Source organism: Podarcis filfolensis, assembly GCF_964270895.1.
Source record: "Podarcis filfolensis genome assembly, chromosome: 3".
NCBI classification, from domain to species: Eukaryota; Metazoa; Chordata; class Lepidosauria; order Squamata; family Lacertidae; genus Podarcis; species Podarcis filfolensis.
The window spans coordinates 29,643,640-29,670,951 of NC_139606.1; the positions used below are offsets into that span (position 1 = coordinate 29,643,640).

At 41.2% G+C, this 27,312-nt stretch overlaps 1 protein-coding gene across 11 annotated transcripts in view; it reads right to left on the minus strand.

Moving 5' to 3' along the window:
* Nucleotides 1–8,792: 8,792 nt before the first annotated feature.
* The window catches only part of KIDINS220 (kinase D interacting substrate 220), a 61,460-nt gene continuing 42,940 nt past the window's right edge, over nucleotides 8,793–27,312 (minus strand). For 2 of the 11 annotated variants that reach the window (XM_083606953.1, XM_083606956.1), the window contains exons 25-31: nucleotides 25,999–26,109; nucleotides 24,408–24,464; nucleotides 21,186–21,218; nucleotides 17,920–18,048; nucleotides 15,675–15,773; nucleotides 13,475–13,720; nucleotides 10,086–12,550 (exon numbers count right to left, since the gene is read on the minus strand). In XM_083606953.1, coding sequence (XP_083463079.1) covers nucleotides 11,276–12,550; nucleotides 13,475–13,720; nucleotides 15,675–15,773; nucleotides 17,920–18,048; nucleotides 21,186–21,218; nucleotides 24,408–24,464; nucleotides 25,999–26,109 — 1,950 coding nt within the window. In that variant the 3' untranslated portion in view covers nucleotides 10,086–11,275. Of the gene's footprint in view, nucleotides 9,027–9,710; nucleotides 9,854–10,085; nucleotides 12,551–13,474; nucleotides 13,721–15,674; nucleotides 15,774–17,919; nucleotides 18,049–21,185; nucleotides 21,219–24,407; nucleotides 24,465–25,998; nucleotides 26,110–27,312 lie in introns of those variants that run through there. The other 9 variants (XM_083606960.1, XM_083606961.1, XM_083606957.1 and 6 more) reach the window with 8 other exon arrangements.

A 27,312-nucleotide genomic window follows, 5' to 3' on the forward strand; every position in this document is an offset into this window, starting at 1 on the left:
ACGCTAGGAGTTTAGAGTCGCATATCTGAACTTTCCACGTGCTCTGGGATGCATATCTGCAAACTGGAATTTAATTTGCAGAGGGTTTTATTCTGTAGAGTATTTTGGCTGCTCCCAAGAGCAACCCATATGACTCACTATCCTACTTCCTCTTTCTTTCAAGGCATTTCATCTTAATATTCAAATTCGGGCTCTTTGGCATAGGCAGAACAATGTGTCATTCATGCCACTAATGTATTTGACTCCTCCCCAGGAGTAAAGTCATAACAACACTGAAAACTTTCCACAGTTACTTTCAACTTCAATTTTGAACGCTTGGGCATCAGCGGACACTACAGAATCTAAACCCATAGCTGCCTCCTCCCTACCAGTCAGTTTTAGTGTTTGCACGTAACAAATGAGGGAACGGTAGAGAATTAATTAAACCTAAATGACAAATAATTGCCTTAAACTGCAATAACTGTCACACAAATTGTGTATCTACCCCTTTTTGTATTATGGGCTTCGTTAGTTGCATGATTCTGTCAAACAATTCCTCAGCATTTCAACGGAAACAACAGATTTTACATCAAATTTAGTTTTGCTGTTAAGACGGATTCCACTGTAGTGTGACAAACCCAACACTTTACAAGAAGGTACAAGTGTTATAAAGATGGCAACATACTCTCAAGCCTGTATCAGATTGTGAGAATGGATCAGGAATAATCTATCATTAACATGGTTCATAAATACAATTTAGATGGAAGTGAATTTGAGGGAACAGCCAGTCTCAATATTTTATTTTCCAGATTAACTGATCTGTGGGGCTTGCTCTCAGTCACTGATATAGAACAACTCCCAGAGCAAGCTTCTGAAAAGCTCTTCACTATACAGTAGACGCTCGCGTTGCGAACGTGATCCATGCGGGAAGCACGTTTGCAACCCACAGCGCCCGCAACCCACAGCGCTGCATATGCACACGCACGGGTTGCGATTTGGCGCTTCACATGCGCAAAGCACGATTTAGTGCTTCTGTGCATGCGCAAGTGCCAAAACCCAGAAGTAACCCGTTCCAGTACTTCCAGGTTCAGGGCGCTGTGCGCAACCCAAAATTGCACAAGCCGAAGCATCTGTAACCTGAGGTATGACTGTATTCAATATGATCATACTTCTGCTTATATAAACAGCTTGATGAAAAGGTAGAATACCCTGTTGACTCACTAGTGAACAATTCCAATGTGTGTAATGTACATCTGACTCAATTCACCAAGAGTATGGTAATTTAAAAGCCTTTTGCAAGAGGGGTAAAAATACTGCATTTCGTCCTGCTGTGCAGAAAAAGAAATGCAGTAAGGATTAACTGAACTGTTTGGCAAAAGTTTCCTAAGGAACAAACATCAGTATGCCAATAGTTCTCTCTTTGGGGGCCTAATCTAATGCAAAACAGGACTGAAATAGCACATTTGCAGATACAGCACTGAGCAAAAAGGTGGTCAATACAGAGCAGGACAATCTATGGTCAGAGGTGTGTCAGCTAAGGATAGCTGACAAAAATGATTCCATGTGGCAACATTCACACAGTGTAAGCCAGCCTTGTAAGATGCATCACTGTCAAGTTCAAATTACAAGAACGTCAAAAAAAGTTAAGGGAACTGTCCAATCACAATTTTGGGTTGCTAAGAATTTACCAAAGTGCTTTACAAATCCCCTCTCTCTCTCTCTCTTACCTAAAGAAGCCTGCCATTCTGAAATGTAACTGTGAGGAAATGCATGCAAATATTGAATATTCCTATTTTTGAGAAGCATTCCATTCGTGCCAAACATTACTGTTTCTGTCTGTGGACAGTGAGCACCACCTTGCGGCCTAGACAAAGATGACAACTTCCACTTTTTTTAAAAAAAAAGGCTTCCTGCTGTATTTACAAATAGATCAAAACTATCTATTTGAAAGAGATATTGATAGAAGTAAATTTTGAAGTCTGAACTTATTTGCTTTATTAAGTTTATATCCCACCTTTCCTCCAAAATAAGCCCATTTTAATGATTCAAGGGAAACAAATGTCCTTGGGCATTTTCTCAAAAAGCTGGCTTGTGATTCTGTTATAACTCAATTCGGCTGCCAAATAAACAAACTCTTTCCTGTCAGAAAGGGCCAGAGAGTCCAATGAAATATGGGACGCCCATTGCATTCTATAGGACAAGATATTCTAATTCAAGTTCTCCACAACATTTAAGTAGCCCTGCTTAGCATTCCATCCAACTGCACCTGAGAGATCAGACACAAAAACCCCCCACACCACACCACAATTCGGGCTGGGACTGGCTCCTTTCATTTATTTCTTTAATTGTAAGATTTTTCCAGTGCCCACTGCAAGGTCCCAGGGCGGGCTGTAGCAATACTTTGATACAACAAAAAGCAAATGAAAGTCCAGCTGTTTATACAAAAAAACCAAGCAGAACTAATTCAAGCAAAAACAGCAGAGCATAAATTAACCAAAACAGAAAAGTTGGGTCCCACAATACCATAACTCATCAAAGGGTAGGCTAAAAGGGGGTGCATCTTCAGCATGACATGGAAGCTATACAATGAATATGCTAGAGGCACTTCTGTGATCTTTTCTGGACCAGTGTACTTGAGGGTGGTAGAATATCAAAAGGGCCCTCTTTGCTCATAACACCCAAGAGGGTTGGTAGGGATGGAGGCAGTTTTTCAGATATCTGGGCACTAAGTTGTTTCGGGCTTTCCACCCCAATAGGAACACCTTGAACTGGGCCTGGAAACCAACCAGCAACCAGTGCTTTTAAAACAGGGCTTATATGAGCTCTAAATGAAATCCCGGCCAGTAAGCTGGCTGTTGCATTTTGGAACAGCTGGATTTCTGGAGTCTCCATGTAGAGCGCATTGTAGTAGTCCAATATGGCAGTTTCCTGAACATGGAGTACAGTGGCCACATTGTCTCTGTCCATGAGGAGCCATAGCTAGAAATGAAGGCACTCCCAGCCTAGATCCAGGAGCACCCCTAAGCTATGAACTGGCAGGACAACAGGAGGAAGAGGAGGGAAAGGATCCCTGTGAGGGGTGTAGCTGGGACTAGGACACACTGGGGCAAGCTTGGGCTGGGGAAGGAAAGATTGGTGTTGAAAGTACTCACAGGGTGACGGAGGATGACAAGATGAGGGTCAGTGCACAGGAACCAGAGCAGCAGGGCCCATCACCAGGGTGGCCCCTGTCTTCACAAATGCAGCGGGCTCTGAGGCCTAGGGAGCAGTGGGCAGGGTGCTCCATGAGGCTGAGGCAGGCAAGAGCCCACAGCCCAGCTCCCTAGCTGGCCAGGTGGGGCTCGCTAGCTCTGGGAGGAAGTGTGTGATTCCTCAGCAGCAGCAGGTTTGGAACAGGTGAGGGTCATCTGCCTCATCAAGCCCAGATGCTGCAATCAGCAGAGCAGAGGTCCCGAGTCTGCTCACCTGACCACGTTGATGGCTCTCAACTTGAGTGCTTCGGTTTGGACTTTGGAAACGTGGATTGACCCCAGACTGGGAACTTGACATACTGACTTGTTGCCAGACAGGCAAGGGGTTCAGGACAGGGACCTGATTTTTCCTAGGGGGTGCAGTCCTGTTCAGAACAGGCAGTCTCACCCCTCCCCCCAGACTCAAGAACTCAGAACACCTCTGTCTTTTGAGGATTCAGCATCCCATTTCTCCCAGAATGCATTTCCAACAGCAGCCATTCCAGTCAGCAGAAGAACAACGATGCAACTACTATACTGTATATATGAAACAACCAATGGCATGGTTCGGTGGCTAACTGAATGCCTTCAGGAAGGTAGGAGGCAGGAATGAAGTCAAAAGCCTTCTAATACAAAGTATTTGGTATTCAGCAACTTAGGTGCTTGCTATTCAGAGACTAGCAACAGAATGTCAGAATGTGAAATGACAGCGTGCAGCAGCTACAGCCAGCCACGCCATCTTTCAGGACGGAAGAATTTCCATCTTTCCCCCTCACACAACACTCTGCTTTCTGCAGCCACTGAGCATTCAGAGTTCTCATTTTGCTGTTTGGGGGTTCCTCCTTAGGTTGTTTCTCTAAAAGTACTTCCGCAAATATTGGGAGTTTCCCAATTTCTGCTACATAAGGATTGTCAGAGAACGAATGCTTTATTAGTATACAGAATACAGTCTTTGACCATAGCAAGTGGACTGAAATTGGTGCCATTGTACCCGCAGAATGACACACTAGAGGTGTCTGATAATGGAAGAGGCAGATTCTGCCTTTCCTGTTGTTCCCTGAAGCTGAATTTCTGGCGATGCTGAGGGTGAAGGGAAGAGGGGGGACAGGCAAAAACTGACTCAATATCTCTTTCCTGGACAGTCACAGTCATTGAGACCCCACTCAGCAACTGGATACCATTTTTGCCCCATTTGCCATTCTGCTGCAGAGGGTACTCATTTTGAGAGATCTTCCTAGAGCTCTTCATGGTATGCTTTTAACTTCACTGTACTAACTGGATGCCCTCTGAAAACCTCTGCTCTTGCTACTCCGCCCTGGCTTCAGATCAGTTCTGAATGTTAATGCAAACAGTCCCCACACAGCTCCTGTATTGTGAAAATGGTCCACTCCTGCAGCTTTCTGCTCTTTAACCAGCTACAGCTGCTGCCCCATGATTCATATCCTGTGTGACGGCGAAGTTTGCTCAGGAGTCTTGGGTGTCAAAAGCCCAATTGTCTATTGAATCACACCATCAATATGCTTGTTGACACTCTCAAAAGAATTCTGAAAGGTTGATAAGGGAAAAACTTCTCTTTGCAGAGGCCATGTGATGCAACATCGCCAAGGCTTGTTCTTTTGCATGTAACTGGCATAGGATTAATGCCTCCTCCCATATGTACTTACGAGTGTACTCATGTTTCAGAAGCCACGCTCAGTTACTCTCTGAGGCCTGAAATTCTGTAGATACTAGGGATTCTTCAGTCACTGCACCTCAGCTCTGGAAAGCCCAGCTTCTGGCATATAACCCCAACCTAGCTATTTAGACAAGCCTTTGGGCAGGTTAGCATAGTTACTAGCTGTGGCATATATTTTACGAGATGGGTCTTTTTTCCTTAGCTCAGCTTTTTATTTTTAAATGTATCACTTTATGTTGCATGGCAGCTACAAGCAAAACAAAGGCAAGACAAAAATTATTGGGGGGGGGATGGACACTGATCTAAAATTCTCAAGATCCATGTTTTAAGATGGGTGCTCATCATAAATGAGGCATACATTCACTAAATCACTTTGGGAATAATGGAAGACTGACCAGAAGTTTAGTTTGGCATGTAATATATGTGAAAGCGCAGACCCACGTATACAGCAGCATAGCCTTACTACATTATTTTTTGTTTTTCAAGATTTTCTCCCACAGTGATTCTATTCAGAGGCTTCTAATCTATTGCGTTCAAGAACCTCTGGCATATAAAGCACAAACGCTGTTACAACAGACTCCGTCCCTATGTAGATTCTATATCTGGGCATTATTAACTTATAGTAATTCCAAGATATCACAACATACGCCCCTTCAACTGTACAGAAAATCTTCTAGATGCTCACTAAAAAGATTGGAGTCATAACCAAATGAGACATTTGCCACACTTACCTGAAACCAGATGGGATTCATCTTGTATGGGAGACTTATACAGGTGCAACATCAGGAGCCTTGTGTTCAACTTGACGAAGGTTTTGACTAATTTAGAGTCTTCATAACAGCAGAGAAATGTATGATTTTAAGGCTGCCCCTAAGGAAACACCACCTTTCTTATTAAAGGAGACCATGGGTGAGATGCAAAGTGGCACCAGTGGGAATCTGCTCATGCAACAGGTCTTCCCCCTCCTCTCTTCCCTCCGCAGAACCCCAAAAATCTGTTTCAGAGGGTTGGGGCCCTTTGGGCCGTATTTTGGGGGCACCCAGGAAACGGGAACAGAGAAACCAGATTTTCATTGTGCAGGCAGGCAGGACATCCTTGGATGTTGCCCCAAGAGAAGGTAGAGCTGCCCTCCTCCTTCATCTCTAACCTCCAGCTAAATGCCAAAGCACTCTGAATCGGACAGATTCATAAAGGGGGTGGGGGATGTGACCATCTCTTTTTAACAGTGAAGAGGCACCCGAACTTGTACTTCAGCAGATTTCCAAGGAAAATTAATTTCACAGCAGAGGAGCAGCCTCTAATAACACTTCCATTACTTGTTCTTGCAGCCCCATCTTGAGGTATACTAGAAAATTTAAGAGACCATTGTTCAAACATTCTCAGATTCCACACAGTGCGGCGAAGGAATAGGAAATGTGTCTTTGTTGTGCAGGGCGCAGACTATCTGGAGCACCAGAGGTTCTAAGCAGAACTTGGAACTGATCCTGTACAATGTTGGGAAGTCAACGCAGGCTCTGAAACGCTGTTAAGTACTCCTGCGCTCTCTGCACAAGTCAAAGCTTTCAGACTGCCGTCCAAGGGCAGCTGTGTGACGAGCACAGTATATGCCTGAAATGTGGATTGCACTGTAATTTGTGCCAGCATAATTCTCTCGTGCGTTCTAGTATATTTCAGTTGCCTGTAATTGGAATGTTCGGTAAGCTATACTGGGGGAAAGACTGCATTTTCTCAGTGACAAAATATGGCAGTCAGGATGCCAGCGAAATGCAATACCCCAGAAACAAAAGCTCTTCTTTGGGCAAAGATATCTGGATCCTCCACAACTGCATGTGGAAGGAAAAACAGGGTTAATCTGACCATGGAAGATGGCCTGAGCTGTTTCAGGCAGCAAAGTGAACGTGCTTTCTCCTAAGACACCCTGCCCCATAGAAATCACTGTCCTACAAACGAAGATAGTGGTGGAATGAAGGCAATAAAGCCAGTTTAAAAACATCTAGCCCTAGCACTGGCTGAGGCAGGGGGTGTACGAGGGGCAGAAGAGATGCAATGCAGTACTCTGATTCAGGCAGCATTCTGGACTAGCAGTGTAGAAAAGTTGCCTGACCTCACCAGTTATTTATCAGGGCAAAAATCCCAATGTAATTTTGGAAAGCTGAGAACCTAGAGTGATGACAATTCTCTGGATCAGCTATAACCCCAACCGTATGTCTGTATGCATATAGAATAGGATATCTCGCTTTAATGATGCTCCCAACCTAAAACAGGGTTTTTAGGAATGTGACCTTCTTTTGAAAAACGTATTTGGGACTTAGAAAGGGCTCTGGTTGCCAAAACTTTCTTGAGGTTAGGCTGATGTCAATCTTCAAGTCTTTGACCAGTACTGCACACAGAGGATCATATCCTGTGTCCATTCCACCACTCCACTCCCAGAATGTGACAAAAGACCGATTCTTTTCTTGTTGAAGAAGTTTGAAAGACATAAGCAACAAGGGGCTCTTACACCATCATCAGCAAGATGACTTCCTATGTCCATAGATCCCCCCCTCCCCCCCCCCCCGGAGATAGCAGGTGCCCATGAATAAGATGGAAAAGAAAGACAGGATGATTTGACCTGAATTCCCTTTCCGCCCTCTGCCCCCCCGCCCCCATTGCTTGGGAAGAGATTAGTCACAGCTGCTATGTACAGGAAAGCCAATCTCTTTCATTCCGTGCTCAACGTGGGCAGATGGGTACCTTCAGAACCGGGGAAGGAAAACCTATTGCCTGGTTTTTTATGCTTCTGAGGAGTCCCACTGAACATGAATAAATACTGTGAGCGCACGTAGTACTGAAAGAACAGTGGGCCAGAACAATAATTGGGATTCCTTTTCACAACTAGTTAAGAGAAGCAGCTGCAGGAAAATCCTGAGACTCCATCTTTCCTAACTGAGGGATACAGCAAAGGAACAGATAGCCGTCAACCTGGAAATATTTAATACCAGACTGAATTGTCAGACCAGGAACCTCTGGGAAGGAGGGAGCTTCCGCATGGCTAGCAGATATTGGGATTTGTTCCTTCCTACAGTTCTAAGGACATATTGCTCAGAATTAATACACAAGCTGTGCTCATATTAGTCCTTAAAGTCTTAAATACTTGCAAATTCTAAGCAATTCTCCTCCTCCTCTAAATTATAAACCTCTAAGACAAATGTTTTCATTCTCACTTGCTTTTTCCTTTCTCTTTTTTATCACTCTTTTTATAAATTGAATTCTTCGAATGAAATATTAATAAATAAAATCTTTCAGTTTAACCTACTTCACAGGACTGTTGGAAGGATAACTCTAGGGGAAAGGCTACAGAGGATTTGTGTTCCTTGTATGCAGGAAGGGCAAAATAAAATGGAATCCATCTAGGAGAGTAAAAAAACCCCAACTACTGTCGATACACCAAGTACATTGTACATCCAATGTCAGCAACTAGTTTTTGGAAGGCCGGTTTGAAGATGGGATTCGGGACAGCTGATGCTAGCAAGTTGCAACAGCCACACTCCTCCACAACCTTCAGTTGCATCAGGCTTGTTAATTTGGAGGGGGGGGGGAAGCAGCTGGTACTTCTCAGGAGACCCAAGTTTGGGCAGCCAGTTTATGATCCCTAGTAACATTACTTAAAGTTCTCACGTTGTAAAAATGTTAGTTCCTTTCTGAATTTAATCAATACCTGTCAATGATACTGGAGGGAACACAATTTGGGGAGGCAAGTATGCTGTTCTGACCATATAGCCATCTTTATATTATGAACTTTTCATAAAGGAAGAAATAAAGTTTGGCATAGGGCTAAAATCTTTCATAAGAAGTATTTGTTCTGTGAACTGAAAATCTGGGCCATATAATATAGCTAGTGGTGATTCAAAGCAACAATATTCCAGGAATAGGAAACGTAATATTTTAGTATTTTACAAAATATTGTACATATTATATTAATCATTTAGCAAACATTGGCAAAACATCAATGTTAAATATCAATTGTGTGCTAACTCAGACCTGGCTTCCTTTCTCCTGTGTTTTTAGAATCTCTCTTTCTCTCTTCAGTCATTATCTTCCTTAGTTTTCCCCTTCCTCATTATGGGGATAACGACCCCTCTCTATTTTTGTAAATGTTCGTCCTGTAAATACCAATAAAGATGTACAGTGCTCAACTCAAAGTTCAGTCATTCTGAAAACACAGCAGCAGCTTTTATATATCACAGTTACAAATCAGTGTATATCCAAGTGAATCCAACTATTTAAACGAAGAGACCTAACTTATGCCCAATTATTTCTTTGATTGTGCCTTTTATGTACAAGTTCCACTAAAATCATTGAATTTTCCTTCCATGTCTGTTCCCTAATCCACATCGCAGAAAGGCTCTGACATGCATAGAGCTCCAAAGTAGATGGTGTCCCATTAAGAAAGGAAAAGCTCTTTCCTTTCTCCTTCCATCACTGGATGTCACAACAATCCATTGCTTATGATGACAGGAACAAGTTTCATATTCTGCTGGGCTCTTTCTTCAACACAGAAGCAAGGAGTTCCAAAGCTTTTGCTTCTGTATTTCATCAACCACAGCTTGATAGGCTGTTATAGCTCAATAATATGTTGCTGACTATTGTTGGTTTGAAACAAGCCGACTTCAAACTATCTGTATGGAACTGGCTTGCTTAAATAAACCAAAGTTAAGATGAATCACAGATTAGGATTCAGACATTAACATTCAACTGAGATTAATTTATATTTAAAGCAAAAGCTTCTTATCAATGCCCTGTGGCATTGATGCTGCATTAGGGTGCAAGTTAGGCTAGTTTCCATCATGATAAACCAGGGTTTATTGTGACCTCTGAACACAGTCGTTGCATGTACAGATCTTTCATCGTTCAAGCAAATGGCATTCCTCATTGAACAAATCACCTGCATCTTGCTATGCAGAAAGGAGCCAAGCAATTTTCAATCAGGCTGTTGGGTCAAACAAATGGTTGAGAATTAGAACTCTTCACAGAGCACCCAACAGTTAACATCTATCAAACTCTGGATAAATGGAGATGCAGATGCTTCATACTTCTAAGGATAACCTACATTTTTCTTCATCAATTCTCTCGTTATCCAGATAATATTTTTTTAGAACCAGTCGCCTTAATGCTTCTAATCACCTGAAGACACAAATAAAAAAAGTCTGACACAAAGAGCATCATGCTTATTATTTTATTGTCCTCTCAATGCTAGCGGAATACACATGGTTCACTGATCGTATTCAAATTCCTGCATATTTCATCTGCAGAACAAATTACTGACATTACAGGCACAATACTAGAAACAGAAGGGGGGAAATTATGTACCGTTTTGTTGCACATTGCCAAATGTTAGATTATTTTTTTTACTTACTCTTGAGGTAATGACAATTTCTCATTCCTCAGACTTTCTACAATCCGATCAAACCTATTAATCAAAGGCCATGATTTCTGAAAACTGTAAATATTCATAATAGCTCCAAAGACTACACCCAAACTGGCTTCACCTAACACCATGACCACGACTACTTTGTTCAATTACTTCAATACTACTCTGGGCACCATCTACAACAAACAGAGAATTCAGCCTGAAATCCTATACAAAATTGCCTAGAAGTAAGTCCCACTGAAATCAATGGGGCCTACTTCTGAGTAGACATGTGAAGGATTGTGCTGTTCATCAATTACATCCAAATCTCAGCCACAGCTAACATGTCCAACATGCAGTAATCCATTAAAACTACAGTCACACACATGGCACATTCCCAAAGACTGCACTGCTTAGAAGGAACAAACAACAGTTGTACTTTGACCACTCTATATCAATACTTAAACCATCAAGACTTTTAAAAGTGTCACAAACAGAATTGGAAAATGCAAATTAACAGTTGTTTCCGTAGTTTCAGGTTCTTAACAGTCTGACCCTTCCGCTTCGTTGAATGTGAGACATTCCTTCCTCCTATTTCTAAACAAATAAGTAGTACTGAACCTTATGATACACAGATAAACTATCCTTTTTTGCCTTTGTGAGATCATCCAAATGTTTAAGGCATTTCCCTTTTCAGCATGTGGACTAAGGAATTTGTACTTGCACTGGAAAAGTTAAGCTTTTATTTAAGAAGGAAACGCTGGTTTTATTTTGCCTAATTTTAAGCAAGTGGTTGAATCTCTCCCATTGAAATCTATGGGACTCAAACATGCTGAACTTCAGCAGGATTCTGTCCTTCACTTGCTATGGAAATTCACAGGTGAAAAAAGGGCAGGGAACCAAGCCTTGTTAAGAGAAGATCTATAGGCCTGGTCGAGAGCCAGCAAGAGGCAGCATGTTTAAAAAGTGTTGAAGCAGCGTATGTTTTAGCTTGGCTCTCTTTTAAAGAATACTTTCCCTCTCTTCTCCAAAGCCTGCACCATCAGAGCCAGTAACAGTAAGGAGCTCAGAAGAATCTTTCGAAAGCCTGGCATAACTCGAGCGCTGGCTACGCTTATGGGCCACACCTTTGATGTTATCATTTTGTACCGGAACAGAATTAGGACTCGGTCCGGGGCACAAAATGATCTGAGAGTGCTCTCTCATGCTCTCAATCTCCTCAAAATTCTGATTAGCTCGGTTGGTTGGCTGGTTGGCGCTGTTGTTATTCAGCGTGACTGTGCTGGGTGTTCGGTTTAGGTTGTAGGCTTTCTGGCATGCTGGCCAGTTCTCTTCAGGGCTGCTGGCTATTAAGCTGCTGTCCGAAGGGCTTTTCTTGTCTTCCGAGCAGATTGACATACGTGCCATGGTTGCGTCTTGGAGGCCGCTCAAGCTGAGGGGGATTCCCCGTTTCCCACTGCGGCCATCGTCTTCAAGCTCAATGAGATTTGCTTTTTCGAGCTGGGAGTCATCTGTATCGTTGTGGAGAGAGTGGTTTGGAGAACTTTCACTGGATCTTACCCCAGAGTCAGAGGAGTCCTTTTTGTCGAGAAGAGCATCCGTCAAGTACTCTTTTGCTTTAATCAGGGTTCGAATGGGCTCAGATCCATGTTCTGGAGATTTGGGCTGCTTCTCTGCTTTCCCTTCGACTTTTCTGTCTTTACCTTCCTTGAGGAGGGGAGTGTTATCAGACTCTTCTGTTCCAGACTCATCTTCATCACTTGGAAGTTTCTGGTAGCGCAGAGCTACACCCTTCAGCTTCAGGTCTGCAGCTTGGAAGATGCTGGTTCTTTCAGAAGATTTCTTCCCTGAGAGAAGTTTGGAGCCAGACTGATCTGATTTTTCATCTTCTTCCGTGATGGGATCCAATGGAGACGCATCGCTAGTAGACACACCTGATGTACTATAATCTACAACATCATTCCGTTTAATCAAGAAGGACTTCCTTCCATCATCTTGCTTTTGCTCAGCATCCTTTCCCTTATCTTGTTCCACACTGGAATGAAGGGAGCCTGTTGATGTGCTCTGGCCCATATAGAAGGCTGCTGAACTGTGAGGGGAAGATCTACCACTCACCGTGCTAGAACTGGCACCCCCTTCTAATTGTGACATTTGAGCAATATATTCTCTATATGCATCTCTATATTCTGCCTGTACCTTATCGGTAAGCTTTGAAATTTCAATACTAGAATCTTGAGAATTCAGGCTTGAAAGACTTGGCGTCCGACGGGCCTGTGACTGTACAAATAGAAAGAAAACACATTAATACAAAGTCAGCAGAGTTGACACCAGTCCTTCAAAACAGAAAAGACATTCACCCCAAGAACACAGTTGTGAACAGAGCAGCGTAACACTTGGCTCCTTCATAACCAAAGAGTACCAACAGCTCAGTGGTATAGAGTACGCCTTGCATACGGTGGGAATACTCAGTGTTGTGGGCATACCAACTATTACCTGTGCACAGAACTTTGAGCAGTATGTTCACTTACTATATAAATATTTTTACGGACAACTTGAGATGCATGCATTTCTGCATCTCTTATTTCAAGCATCTTATTTACCTGATGCTTAGAATAAAAGGGTGAGAGAATGTATGATTCCTGCCAGGTATACAGGAACACAGAGACATCTATAATGCAACATATTTTTGTCCCTTTCTACAGTGCTGCATGAAAAAGTTCGCTTCAATGGAGGAGGCAACCATAAAAATCTTGCATATACACACACACACCTGCATTTATGCAAGTGCACACATGCAAGGTGTCTGTTGCAGAAAGCTGGTCTTATACACACACACACACACACACACACACACACACACACACACCCTATTTATGCATTCAGAGTTGCCTCTCCATTGAAGTGAAAGGGGGAAACAGTGCCAAATAGGAGATTTCTATGTCTCCATCTGGTGTTTTGTAAGTCACTTTGCATATCAAGGAACTAAACTGAAACAACAACAACAACAACAACAGGACCTGAAATGGGGTTTATATTTGTAACTCCAGAAAATACATTTAATGAACATAAAATGTGGCATTTCCTCTTCATGCCACCACTGCCTGCTGATTTGGGTGAGGGAGGAAGCTATTTGCTCTGTAAAATTGCTAATGTTAAGAGAGAGAGAATGGGCTGAGATTAAGTCTATGTCGAAGAGAGTACCTGCCAACTCAGGTTACTATGACGTGGAGGGGCTTCTTCTAAACCAATGGTGTTCAACTCTTCAAAGCTGAAGTTGAGAGCGTAGGGGGCTTGACCCGGAAGACCAGTCAGTTCAGTATGAGGCAATTCAGTGTTCAGTGCAGGACGACGAGCAAGATCATTATGAGGTATGGTACTGGCGTGTTCATTTGCTGCCCGGGAATCTTCATGGGCAGCCTGACTCTCAACATTTCTCAAGTCAAGTACCTAACACAGAAAATGCAGCAATTAGGATGCAGCATGAAAAGCTCTGAAAAGATAATCTGGTTGAGGTGATTATACACTGGATAAACAAGTCAAAGAGTATAAAGCTGCGAAGCACACTTCTGTGAGAAAACCAGGATTTGTGAAAACCCTTGAAAAAGTTCTTTGAAATCACTGAAAAGCTATTCTGGAAAATTGGGAGACCCAGCAGAGCAGGTCCTACTGTAACATAATGAGAAGGGGAAACCTGAAAACTCTCACTGCGTGTATATGAAGACATGTGCACAAAGGACTCTTTGGAACCTGTACTGTGTTTGTGAACACTTTTCACAAACAAGCTAAGACATACACATTTATGCAAGTACACGGTATCAAGATGTTTGCTCCAAAACACCAATCTTATATAATTGTGTGTGAAACAATGGACCGTTTCTAGTAAGTGGGATAAGAGCATCACTTTAGTATGGGGTTGGGCAACCTGTGGCACTCCACTTAATTCCAAAAGCTCTCTGCAAGTGATCAGTTCAAGCCTACGGCAAGACTGATCCATCCCTTTCCTGGCAGCCCGCGGGGTGGGAAGGCAAAAGAGAAAAAGTAAAAGGGGTAAGTAAAAGCCACTTTTGGCTCTGCCCACCCAATCACAGGCTTCGGCCCATCAGCTCGGCATGCAGCTCTGACAGATCACCCCCAAAGGAATGCAGCCCTCAACAGAAAAAAGGCTGGCCAACCCTGCTTTAATAAATAACTCCTTTCTTTCCCCAATGCCTCCTATAAATACTCACCCAGGCTTTCTATGAGTGCACTGACAGGGCTGAAACAGACAACTGTTCAAGGCCGCAAAGCCTTGTAAAAAGCAAACATTCCTGGCACAGTGCTGCCACTTTATATAAAAACACTATGCCAGATACGATGTCAGACATTATTTTGCAGGAGCAAGGCCTTAGAGTTAGACAAATCAAAGCATGCAAAGGCTGCATTTCCATGTATAGTACCTGGTGCTAAACCAAGAGTGAGAAACCTTTCTTTGGCTGAGATCTACAAAGTTTCATGGCAAACCCTATGGGGAACAGGGATGGGCGATATATTGTGCAAAACCGGTTTGAAGCTGGTATCATGATATGGGTTTCATAATTTCTGACCTGACCATGTATCACGAATCATGGTTTGTGTGTGCGCTACCCAAAAATCACAATGTGCAAAAACCATGAAACCAGCCAACGCTTCTCTCGATTCCTGCAGTCCCTGCTAACTCTGCCGCCTCAACTCTCCCCTGCCACCTGGAGGGAGCAGCAAATCACAAGAGCAGGAGCCAGCAAAAATCACGATGCAGGAAAATATGTGAAGCCAGCTGACATAGCTCCATCCTTACTTCAGACATCGTGATATATAGGTATATTACAATGTTTAGTTGCTGATATATCACAATGTTGAAACCCAGATATCACCCAGCCCGACTGGGGACCACAAGCCCAAAACGAATGTGGTCAAAGGAAGAACATCTCCCCCTTGCAACTTGCTCACACATGCAACACATCCATTCACTCTCTCACATGCAATCTCTCTCAAAATAACCTTTTCAGTCTCGATATTTAGGCTCCTCCAAAAAACCATCTTCCTGGACAAGAGGAAGGATTTTAAAGCAGAGGGTGGGGTTGCAGCCTGAGAGGAAAGGCTAGCTTTTCACTGCCCCACTGTGCCACATTTAGGCTTCAATAACCCACCAATGGGATCAATAAGAGGATTTTGTGAAGCCTAAATGTGGTACTGGTAGGTGAAGGGGTTGGGAGTTGATGGTGCAGGCAGGGTGGGGAGCATCCAGACTGTGAGCCAGCAATTCCCAGCCCCTGTGCTAACTCCTACTAAGGACAGTGGGAGTTACTTCCAAGCTAACATGACTAGCATCTAGCCACACGTCAACAAGGCATTTGTATTTACATAAAACTTAAAATGCTCTTACTGCACTTCTGAAGAGATGCCAGTCGCCAAAATTCATGTTCATCTCTCTCTTCAGTTCATCAATGTTGCACTGTGCTAAAACGCGACCGTTTATATTGGCCTAAACAAATTTTAAAAACACAAAACAGATAAACACACCCTTGCCATCTGTAAATATTTCGTAAGCTAAAAACCCCCCTGAAATTGAATTTCACGTGAAAGTACACGGTTAATACGAGTGGGATAGAATAACTGTACCTTTTGCAAGAAGAAATTAAACACTTTGATAAAATATGCAAACTTATAATTTCCACTATGGCATAAAACAAATTGTAAATTTGTAATGTCAAGAAAACAAATCAAATGCATCATATTCCTTAATTACGTATAGGGAATTTGCATTTTCTGGATTTAAATCTGGCCTTTCAGAAAGCCTTCTCACAAGGCAGTTTACGAAAATATATTCAAACAACAACAAAAAAGAATGGATAAATCAACATAACAAAAACAGTCCATCTGAAAATATTTCAAAAAGCAAGTCAGCAAATGTAGATTTAGAAACTTTAAACAAAATGCCTTAAAAAAAAATATTAAGCGCTTAAAAGTGTAAGAGGGCAAATTTCCCCAGGGACAGAAGCCCACAAGCAAGGTGGTGCTGCAGAAAAGGCTCCATCTCTGGTTCACATAAAACAAGCATGAGATGACTATCTTAAATGTCTGATAAGTTCATACTGGCAAAAGCAGTCCTGGGAGTCCAAGGCACTGAGGGCTTTAAAAGTCAAAACCAGCACCTTAAATTGAGCCAAAAAATATATATCAGTAAACCAGTGTAACTGGTGTAGGATAGGTATCGCCTGATCCAACCAGCATGCTAATATCAGTATTTTGGCGGCTACATTTTCAACCAATTAAGTTTCCAAGCTGTCTTTTATGGCAGCCTCATGTAGAAAGCATTGCAAAAATCTGGATGTACCAGCACATGAATAATTTAAACCAGGTCTGTTTTCCTCAAACAGGGACACAGTTGGCAAAATCAGCCAAAATAGAAAAAAGATAATCTGAAACGCTGATGCCATCTGAGCCTCTAAGGTTAGTGCTAGGTCCAGGAAAATTCCCCCAGCTGCAAATTTGATCCTTCAGAGGAAGTGAGACATGAGTACATAGGTATTATGGAGGAAGATGGTTACATTTCTTTGTTCGTATCAGTAGAATTTCCCAACTAGCAGCCATTCAATCTTTTCTAGATTAAGTGTCAACCTGTTTGCCCTCATCCATCCCAGTTTTCAGACACCTGTTCAGAACATCCATGGTACAACAGAGCTTTAGAGGCTCCTTGTCCAGCTTTCTGCCAGCAGTTTCCTGTTGAGATGCCAGCTAAGTTCTCAAGCCAAGCTCAGGGGTACATAAATTCCCTCTTCGAAAGCAGAAGTGAGCCTTAACAGCCTTGGAGATTTCCATCAGGCTGAGCTAACCCTGTGCCAACTAGGGAATTATTGCAAACAAAGATCCAGCGTGCTAAGAGAACATTCAGTGCACTGATTCTTTAGCAGCCAAAAAAACTTTATAAACCTCTTAATTTCAGCTCTATGCAATGTAGTGGATCAGTGTTGCTGTATCACACTGAATAGGACTGGGATTAAAAGATGTAGGGTGGGAAAGGGAAGTCAGTGCCACAACCAGGTGTTCTTAGGGTAGCACCCTTGATGGATGATATCATCATCATCATCATTACTACAATATATATACTGCCTTTCTACAAATAACACCCAAGGTGCCTAACAGTGATAATACCACTTAAAATATACAGCAACACAAAAAAGAAGTTACTAACAAGATTAACTTCATAGTGATGGTTTGTCATGAACGTGCCTATCTAGGCTGCTTTGTTCCTTCATGCAAATGAACAGAAAACAAACCATAGTCCTCAGCTTACTTATGAACCAAGGACTGTGGCTTCTCTCTCTCTCTCTCTCTCTCTCTCTCTCTCTCTCTCTCTCTCTCTCTCACCAACCGTACTCAGTAAGCCAAGAACGCAACTTGTCCTATCACAGTTTGTTTAGAGCAAAACAAACTATGTTCTCTTCTTTCACCATCTTTCTTTTAGTTTGCTGTGCTTTCTGCATCACATGCTGGTATTCAATTGGCAATGAGTTTTGCAGAAAAAGGAAGGGACACTCAATATACGATTGCTGGAGAATGTAGAGCCCAAATGAAGGTGCCATTTTAAAATGAAAAACGATGTGCCATTTTTAAACGAAGGGACTCACCTTCTTTATAGTTGCAGAGTACTGAGCCAGCATATTCTGGTCGAGTCCTTCGATCTGTTTCAGCTTCTCGCACACAGCGTCAACCGTCATCGAGCTCAAAGGCACTTGGGGTGCTCCTGAGCCTGTTCCCTGCGCAAGGGAGAAGTACATACATGCAATACGTTCAGAGGTCATTATGCCTACTGCACATTGCTTTTCTTTGCAGAAGCAAAACGTAACACGCACCTGAGTCACAATGGAAAGGCAACGCCCCCCCCCCAAGAACTGGGAATATTGGTATACTGTCTGGTGCCCCCACCCCACCCAAGTTGAGACACTGTCCTTTCCAGATTAATACTCCAGTTTTTAAAAAGTGTTTAAAAATTAATAATAATTGCATTGTGTCATTATAAGCAAGGAGACCCATTAGAAATTTGCTCAAGGTGTTCATGGATTTAAAAGTTAAATAACTTCTGACATAAAGACCAAGGAAACTTGATGACCTCTGCAGTGTACTTATTCTTCACATATACTTTCAGTGCTTGGTTCTTATGAGAGCAAGGTCTAAGAACCAAGGAAGACGCTCAAAATATCACTCATTATATAAATCTGTCCCAAGGATTCCTGGCACAATAGCATAGTGTCCTTGAACCAGATCTTAGCTAATGCTAGTTCTAATCAGAGCAGACCCAATGAAATTAATAAACCTGACTAATTTAGGTCAATTTATTTCAATGGGTCTACTCTGAGTAGGACTAACACTGGCTGCAACCCGATGCTTTTTGAATTGCCTGAGCCAATAAAGAGGGGGACATAAAGGTATGTCCCCCGTTTTAGACATTTTGTCTTAGGGAGGAATCCAAGAGGCAGTTGTGCCACGATAGCCCTCTATGTGTTTGTGTGTGTTACGTGCAAGGGAAATAAATGTACATTTTGAAAAATTGGTGCTTTAAAACCACTAAGGTTCCCTGCTAATGGAAGCATGTCTTTTTTAAAAAAATGAAGGCTTCTTTAAAGAACTGTAGAATCCTCACTCAACTTGTATAATAAGGAGCTACCTCATCGACACAGAAACATTCCACTGCTCTGAGAAACTCATAAATTCTCTTTTTTCACATTCAAAAGCCAGGAAAGCTCACTGTCTAAAGGACCATAATCAAGGTGCTAAATAAACATATTTGCAAGAAAGGATGCAATTGAGTAACATAACTTCTCCAAAGTATTTTGGCACTAAAAGCCCCAGAACAACAAGCTGCTTCAGGAAGGGCAGCAAAAAAGTATTTTAATGCCATTGTGGGGTGTTTGCACTCAGCTCAGCTCACAGGTAGCAGATTCAACTAAGGACCTGTCAAAGCAACTGAAAGCCAAACTGTGACAACCGATACATTACAGTATTCAGAAAATGTCTGGAAAGCAGACTGCAACCTGTCTGGTGCAAGGTGGAAATAAAATTAAGCATATTATTATTATTATTATTATTATTATTATTATTATTATTTCTGTTTGTTTAATGCAGTCTTGAAAAGGTTTCCTTGAGTGCTTGAGTCAGGCCCACTACTAACAAAAAATGTGCTACAAAGCAAAAATTCTCAGATGCTAAATCTATGCCTCATTTCTGTATAACCTCTATACCAGGATACCGCCCAAAACTGTAATCTTAAAAGACAGTTGGTGTAAAAAAAAAAGTGATCAGTGGCTGTGTTGCATGTTAAAATGAGCAAAGACGTTGGCTTAATAAACCACACAGTGCACAACCGGCATGTTGGTGCCAGGATTGATCGACAGTCTTAAACCAAGGTTGGTTGTCTGCTTCTAAATCCTGACTTGCTAGGGAGAAAGAAAGAAAACAATGGTCCCATGTTTGGATGCCATTCTAATCCTCTCTATGGTTCGTATATCCATTCATGCAAAGGGAAGAACAAAGTGGGCATCGCCAGGCACTATGCGGTTTATTAAACCAAGGTTCTTTAGGTTATCATTACACATGAGTGTGGCCACTAAGAGATGGATGTAATTTGGAAGAAAAAAAATCCTCTGTACAAGTTTTTTGAAATATTCCTTCACAAGACTGGCTTCACAGCTTAACACACATTACTAATCAATATAACATTGACAAAGTAGTAATTATTTTTCTTTAAGTGATCCCAAAATGGTCAATAAGACTATGCATTTCTTAGGATCTATTCTATTGTGATCAGATGCAGGGGGAAGAGTGTGTGCCTGCTATTATGGGGGGGCGGTGTGCCAGTTTTCAGGGTGCACGCAACACAAAAAAGTTTGCTTGAACAGGGAAATTCCTCCCTTCCCACCCACCCCAGCATTGCATGGGACAGGCGTGTGTGTGTGTGTGTGTGTGTGTGTGTACATATACAGACATACATACACATACACAAAGACTATGGCTGCATGGAGATGGATAACTAGGGCTTTCCATCTTCCTTGGTCAATATGTAGCAGTGGTAGTCATAAGTCTCATTGTGTAGCCCATATTCACATTCGACAAGTGGCTCTGATAACGTTTTCTTAACAGAAGTCACAATTTTAATAAGGCATAAAGATAATGAATGAAATAGTCCATAAAAACTGAAGCAGAATGTTATAGATCACTTCTTACTCAACTCAGTAATTCAAACCATATTAAAAATAATGCCTAAATGCATTAGTTTTATCTGTATTATATGAATTCTATATACAGTTTTAGTGGGCTTTCCTAACATGTTTAGAATTCAGTTACGATTCCAACTATCCAGTTACCAAACTCAGTATCTGAACTATGTATGAAGCAGGAAGGAAAGCAGAAAATTGCTAAAATGCAAAATGTAGTAATTACTGATGCTGTATTTCAGTGGCAAATAGTCATTTCAGCATGCATTGTAAGCTATTTTAGGGAAGACTTTTCTTACAAAAATACATAGATTACTGATGTCAATGCATGAATCATATGACAGAGATTCAGTTTAATCTGGAATGCTCCCTATTAAAAAAGCAGTATTTAAATAATAAGCAGTGCAGGTGCTTTTAGTGATATTTGCCATAAGTGAATTGGAACTGTACTTAAAACCGACATATTTCCCCCCCCAGTGGTAGTCTCTTTCATTATAGATGTGGAAAGAACATTAATTCTACTAAATATCTGCCATGCAAAATCCAAAAAGCAGGATGTCAAAGCAATCCTCAAGACTTGAAAAGTGCATTAGTGCATAAGACAGCCAGCATGAAGTGCTAGTATGGACAATCTACAATGAGAATATAAAAATAAGTGAACAGTTTGCAGAAAGTTGCTGTACCTGTCTCTGTCTGTTTAACCCAGTTTTACACTGCTTTAAGAAAAAGGACAAAAAAAAGTGACACAGCTTAACATGAAACATGAAAAAAATGCCATTAAAGAATGACCTAGTATGGTTACCAAGATTTCTTCGTCAAAGTGATGGAGGATAAACAGCTGGGATTTCTTTTAAAAGTGGAATACTTTTATACTTAACACATGCTAGACAAGATCCAAAGAACTGTTCTACACATCCAAGGGGATTCTGTGCCTGTGTTTCTCCAATAATTCCATGTTGCATTGCAAACCGATGTTGGGCTTTCTAGATCAGTTTCTGATATGGCATCACTGATCATAACCCCACAGTGCAGTCTCAGGCCCTCAGAGACACTTAGAGCAATTGTTTGACAACACAGTATGCACTGGAGAACTTTTTATGCACCTCTGCAGCTCGTTACACTCTTGATCTGCGGTGAAATTCCTGCAAAGCAAGGGCAGCCAAACTTTGGCTCTCCCATTGCTGTTGGACTCCAACTCCCATCATTCCTTGCTGGCTGGGGCTGACGGGAGATGGGAGACCAACAACATCTGCAGGGTCACAGCTTTGCCACCCCTGCTACGGAGGGCTATTAAGGCACAGAAGTCTGTGTAAAAAATATCATGAAAACTCAGGGCTTCCAAGTTCAAAATGGTATCCAATTCTGCCTGCGCAGACTTCCGTTCGCACAGCAGGACTCGCCTTCCCCTCCTCCCCTCTACATCCTTCATGTGCCTGAAAAATCTGCTCTGGAAGGTACCCCAGCTCTCTGGAACAGATTTTGAGAGCATTCTGAGGTTTGGAGAGAGAAGGAAAGTAAGGTGAAGACCCACTGTGCACAAGTGAGTACTGTCCTTGTTCAACTGTGTTTTACTCAAGAGTAAACCCACTTAGATTAACAAACACCACAAAGTTAAGGCCATTGTTTTCAACAGGTCTATTCTGAGCAAAACGTGAGTTCAATTCCACCCTTCATATTTATACAAATAAAATACCTGATTTATTGCAAACAGGGATTGTAATCCAGCAAACGTTTCCTCCAGGTGTAGCTAGGTTTTTACTCTTATTGCAATGGCCAGTGCTGGAGGTTCCTTGCTTTTACTGCTGATAACAAGACCTAGTTGTATACTCAGTTCAGGGCCATGGGAATAGTACCAATCTCTTTCACTGAGAGGAATCCAGCAAGAGTCCCACTGAAAGCAGTTACTTCAGTGTGACTTAGCCCGTTATGTTAAACAGTTCTGCAGAACCCATAGCAGGATTTATTATTATTACATGCATAGTGCCATTGGGGTGAAATACTAGAATCATGCCTGTACCATGCTTCAACATGTACGACGCTCAATTTTTAATGCAAACTAAATCCCTCATTTTCACATCATTTATTAATGCTAGCTTCTTTTGGTAATGCTTTCCTTCTACCTTGTTTTGGTCTTTTCTAAATAGCAAAATGTAAAGGTATTATGTTTAATAAAACCAATTTTGTCCATTCTACTGGTACAATCACCTTGTAATCTATCAAGTTTTTATAACACTTATTGTAGAGACTGCCTGGGAGAATGTAAAAAAGAACTTAGAATTTTGATGAGACAAACATTTTAAAACATTTGAGCAAAACTGACACCTTCTTCAAACTTCAGAAAACTGTGAGGTTGAGGTCACTCATACTTTCTCAAATAATCACTAGGAAATAATTAAAATCTTACTATACAATCAGGTAAGCACCTTTTAATTAATTCAAATGCACTTGTGAATAAAAAGAAAGATAGCAAGGGAAAGAAAGTATATTTTATCGGTATCATAAAGCTGTTATAAAAAGGGAACCTACTATCTATGGGGGGTAAACCATCTTATATCAGATTGAACAGGAGAAAAACAGGCTCTGTGCAACTACTCAAAAGTTTCTCCTATCTGTTTATATGAATGCTTCTATATATACCCTTCCCTGTGAATAATTATCATTGTACTCAAACATATGTTAGGCTGGATTCCCAAATCCGTAACATAACATAATCATTCCAGCTTTTATCTTTGTTATTAAATTATCCATGGACTTGTCTCACTCAAGACTTGCACCAGTAATGGCCAATGTGGTGGCAACAAGGGAAGGAAGGAGTCTGCTGTCACTGAACAACAGTTGTGAAGGGAGAAGAGGCAGGCTAGGTCATTTTGCTGGACCATACCCATTATGCAGGTGATTCATCTACACCAGTGTTTCCCAACCTTGGGTCTCCAGCTATTTTTGGACTACAATTGCCATCATCCCTGACCACTGGTCTTGCTAGCAAGGGATGATGGGAGTTGTAGTCCAAAAACAGCTGGAGACCCAAGGTTGAGAAACACTAAGTCTGCACTACCACAAGCTATAAACAAGGTGGAAGTGATGCAGGGTGAGGGGTGAATTTTGATGGAATCCTCCTCTTATTCTCTAAAATATTTGGAAGAAGGTGGGAGAGACTGAGTTTATCCTGCATGAGTATTTAGACTATGATCAGAAAACTAAAATCATACAACCAAAAGCTGTTGCAGAAAAACAGGATAAAGCCATTGAGAGATGGGTTACCATCCAAGTTCAAATCAACAACTTTAAAATAGAGTTAAGAATTAGAGGTTTTGGAAGTAAGATCCGAGATTAATGCTAATCTATGGAGATATTTGTATGGCAGGAACAACTATGATAGAATGCACAATGCAAAGCCTGCCTATTCCTAAGGCTCAAGACAGGCACCTTCCATTCTCATGACAACTGTCTTATGACCAGCTTTATGTCTTGTCGACTGCAGCAGCTTTATGCCCTGACATAACCAAGAAAGGGCAGGTATGAATTATTCGGCTAAAACACTTAGAGAAGGCATCAACCAGTCACTTTTATGTAAGTGAATAGCTAATAGCCTAATTCCCTTCTACTAGCCAGGGCAATACTGCTAATGAAGAGAGAACACACTGTACTCTACTGAAAACACTGTACTCCACAGACTACAGAAGGCTAGCAAGGGAAAGACAAATACAATATGCATTATAAGTAGAGTATTAGCTCGTACTCTTGTACTCATTCACAAACTATGTTCATTAGTCTTCATCTATTCTATTTGCTCATCAAGCCACCAATGCAGTGTTAGTGAACTGCCATGGTCATTCAAGCAGACTCATTACTGTTGAAGAAGCAATGAGATGCTAAGGATCCACACCACATGACTACTCATTTACCATTGAGGGGTCTGTGGGTGAAGGAAGCCACTCAGCAGCATCCTCCTTGATAACATCCTAACAACAACAACAAATTATTACGATTTGGACAAAACGGTTAAGCATGCAACAAAAGTATGAAGGAACAATGGATGAAAAGAATATATCATTCTGCAAAAGAACGGGTTTTCGGTTTTTAAGGGGTGAGGAACGTTAAGACTTGCAAGAACATGATGTGGCTCGACAAGGCTTTTTTCCCCGGACCTGTGAAAAAGAACCGTGCGTGGCCACTGTGAGTTGGTTCCCAGCACTCAATCAGGAACAGTTTGCACCCCTCTTCTCTTCCCTTTGCATGCTTCAGTTCCCTACATTACTTCCAGGTTAGCAGGAAGCCATTGTTTGCCATTACACATCACTGCTAGGCAAACAATGACTTGTGTGGAGCATCGTTTGTCCACAAATCAGAACTTGAAATGAAGCAAAAGAGGAAGAGGCATGTGAACGCAAGGCTCATTCATGTTCTGGCCAAGCATTACATCCGAACTGAGTGCCTGTACTCTGCAGTAGATCAGTCATTCCCGGGAACTGGGAAGAAACGCCCTTTCAGATTAGAAGTCTTTGCAGGTCAATAGTGGTCCACAGGCTATAACTGCCTACTACTAGGTTTTGAAGATGTTTACAATAACATTTTTATAAATACTGCACAGCTTTACCCGAAAGGCACCTATATTCCACAGCTGAAGTAGCCTAATAGTTTTCTTAATACTTCCTATTTAAAGAACATAGTACAATGTGATTTCCTGTTAAGAAGTTTTTAATTTATGGAATTATGGCACCATTTCACAAATGTGGTTAAAAGTTCAATTTATATGCGGAAGGAAAATTCAAATTCTAGAACTTGCCCAAACTAAAAACAAAACATATTTTGTTTTATATCTGAATGTTAACATACACATTTTTAATCCACAGCTTCCCCTTTGTCATTATGGTTTGCTATTTTCTTAAATCTAAACAAAAAAGAACCTTTAGGTTGTATCCAACACTGTACAAAAGGAGGCCTGCTCCCAGAACATGACTTCCCCTTCCTCTCCTTCTCCCCCAAATCTGCTTTTGGGGGTCCCCCAACCCTCTGGAGCAAATTCTGAGAGTGTGTAGGCAGCTGCAGAGGGAAGGGAGGGGAAATAAAATTCTGTTGTGCAAGCAGAACAGCAGTGTTGGGTACAACCATTATCTTTCTGTAGTCTATAAATGGCTTAACATTAATCATTTTATTCTAGCAAACGACACCTAAATTCACAATAAGTTAACTACACTTATTACATACTATAAACAGAACCTCTATATTTTCACTCTATAAAAATATTCTGTAAGACTCTTACGTATTACTCTTAATACTAGAGTCCAAAATTTCTATGTATATAAACTTGTTAAAAAGTTTGAAAAAAAAACAACACATTTTTCAATCTTAGTTAACCTTGGCTTTAATTTTTATAAAAGATATTTTTAAAAATTGCTTGTGCATTTATGTGCTCACATTAAACATCTATTGCTGAATTATTGACTAATCTTATTTTGTAAGTTAGCATGTTCACGTACTGTTTGAGATACTTACTAGACCACTGCTCTGTTCCCTGGACATACTCGTTTTTAGTGATGGACGTGAGATGAGATGAGAACTGCCAGGATAATACCTTGGCATGTAAACATATGGGGCAAAGAATGGCTATGGAAAAAAACATGCAACAAAAAGGGACCATTACAAAAATCAAAAGAAAACTTAATTTAACAAATACAACTTATTTAAGAATGTAAAACATAAAAGTAAAACACACACAAACACACAATTTACTTCTTGAGGAAATTTTAACAATCCTATTTTGATTATCAAAGGTGAAATAATTAGGTAGTTACATACCCAACTTGAAGCCAATGAGAGATTTCCAATTTAGTTCAACGAGACACAAACAGTAGGACAATGGAACATTTTTATAATGAATTATGAAAACATCTATACACCTTCCAAAAGCAATTAAATGAAGCATTTAGAGCAAATGCTAAAATCAGACAGTTTAATTCCATTCTAATACTAGAATAATCTCACGGGAATAAATGTGACTTGAGGACTATGGCTTAAGTATCTAGGAAGTGTAAAACGGGTGAATTCAAGAGGCAATTTGTGTTATTCAATTTTCATCAATTTTAGAATTCAGACTGCTTCTCAAACCTTGTCAGGTGTAACTTGAAAAATACTGTGTGATGGAGACCTCTAATATTAAAAAACTTAGTGACTGGCCAATTCATGACTATGTATGTATCCGGGTCTACATCTGAAGGGTCCAAGCCCAACATTTACAGAACAATCATATACATGTCTACACATATGTGAGTCCCAATGAGTTCAATGAGACTTACTTGCAGAGATAATTGGCTATAGGGTTGCAGTCTTAATCCAGTTTGTGTGATGAAGTCAACACACACAGGTTTCTGCAGGGTTTACACATAATCACCATCTTTGGATGATCACATCCTTAATAAGCAGAGATAAGAACAAATATTTTGCTTGCACATACAAACCTTTCACTCTTTAAAAAAAGTGCCCTCTAGTTAGCCAAAGTTCCCAGACTATTCACCAGTGTTTGAGGCTGGTTTACTATAATGGCTTTTTCCAAAGCTAAGCTAGCAAGCACAGTTTCCTGGTTTGAGCTACATGATTCATGGTCTGAGAGGAACAAAAAGGCTGTGTGTGCAGGCAAAAGGCTCATTTGCATCTCATTTCAAGCCAAAATATGGTCACCCATACTAGGTTGATGAACTATTCTACATGCATCCAGATTGCAAAACAGCACCCTGGTTGAACACACTTTTCAGAGATTGGTTTGTGTAGCACTTGGCAACCTGGTAAACCATTGAGAAGACTAGTTCAACA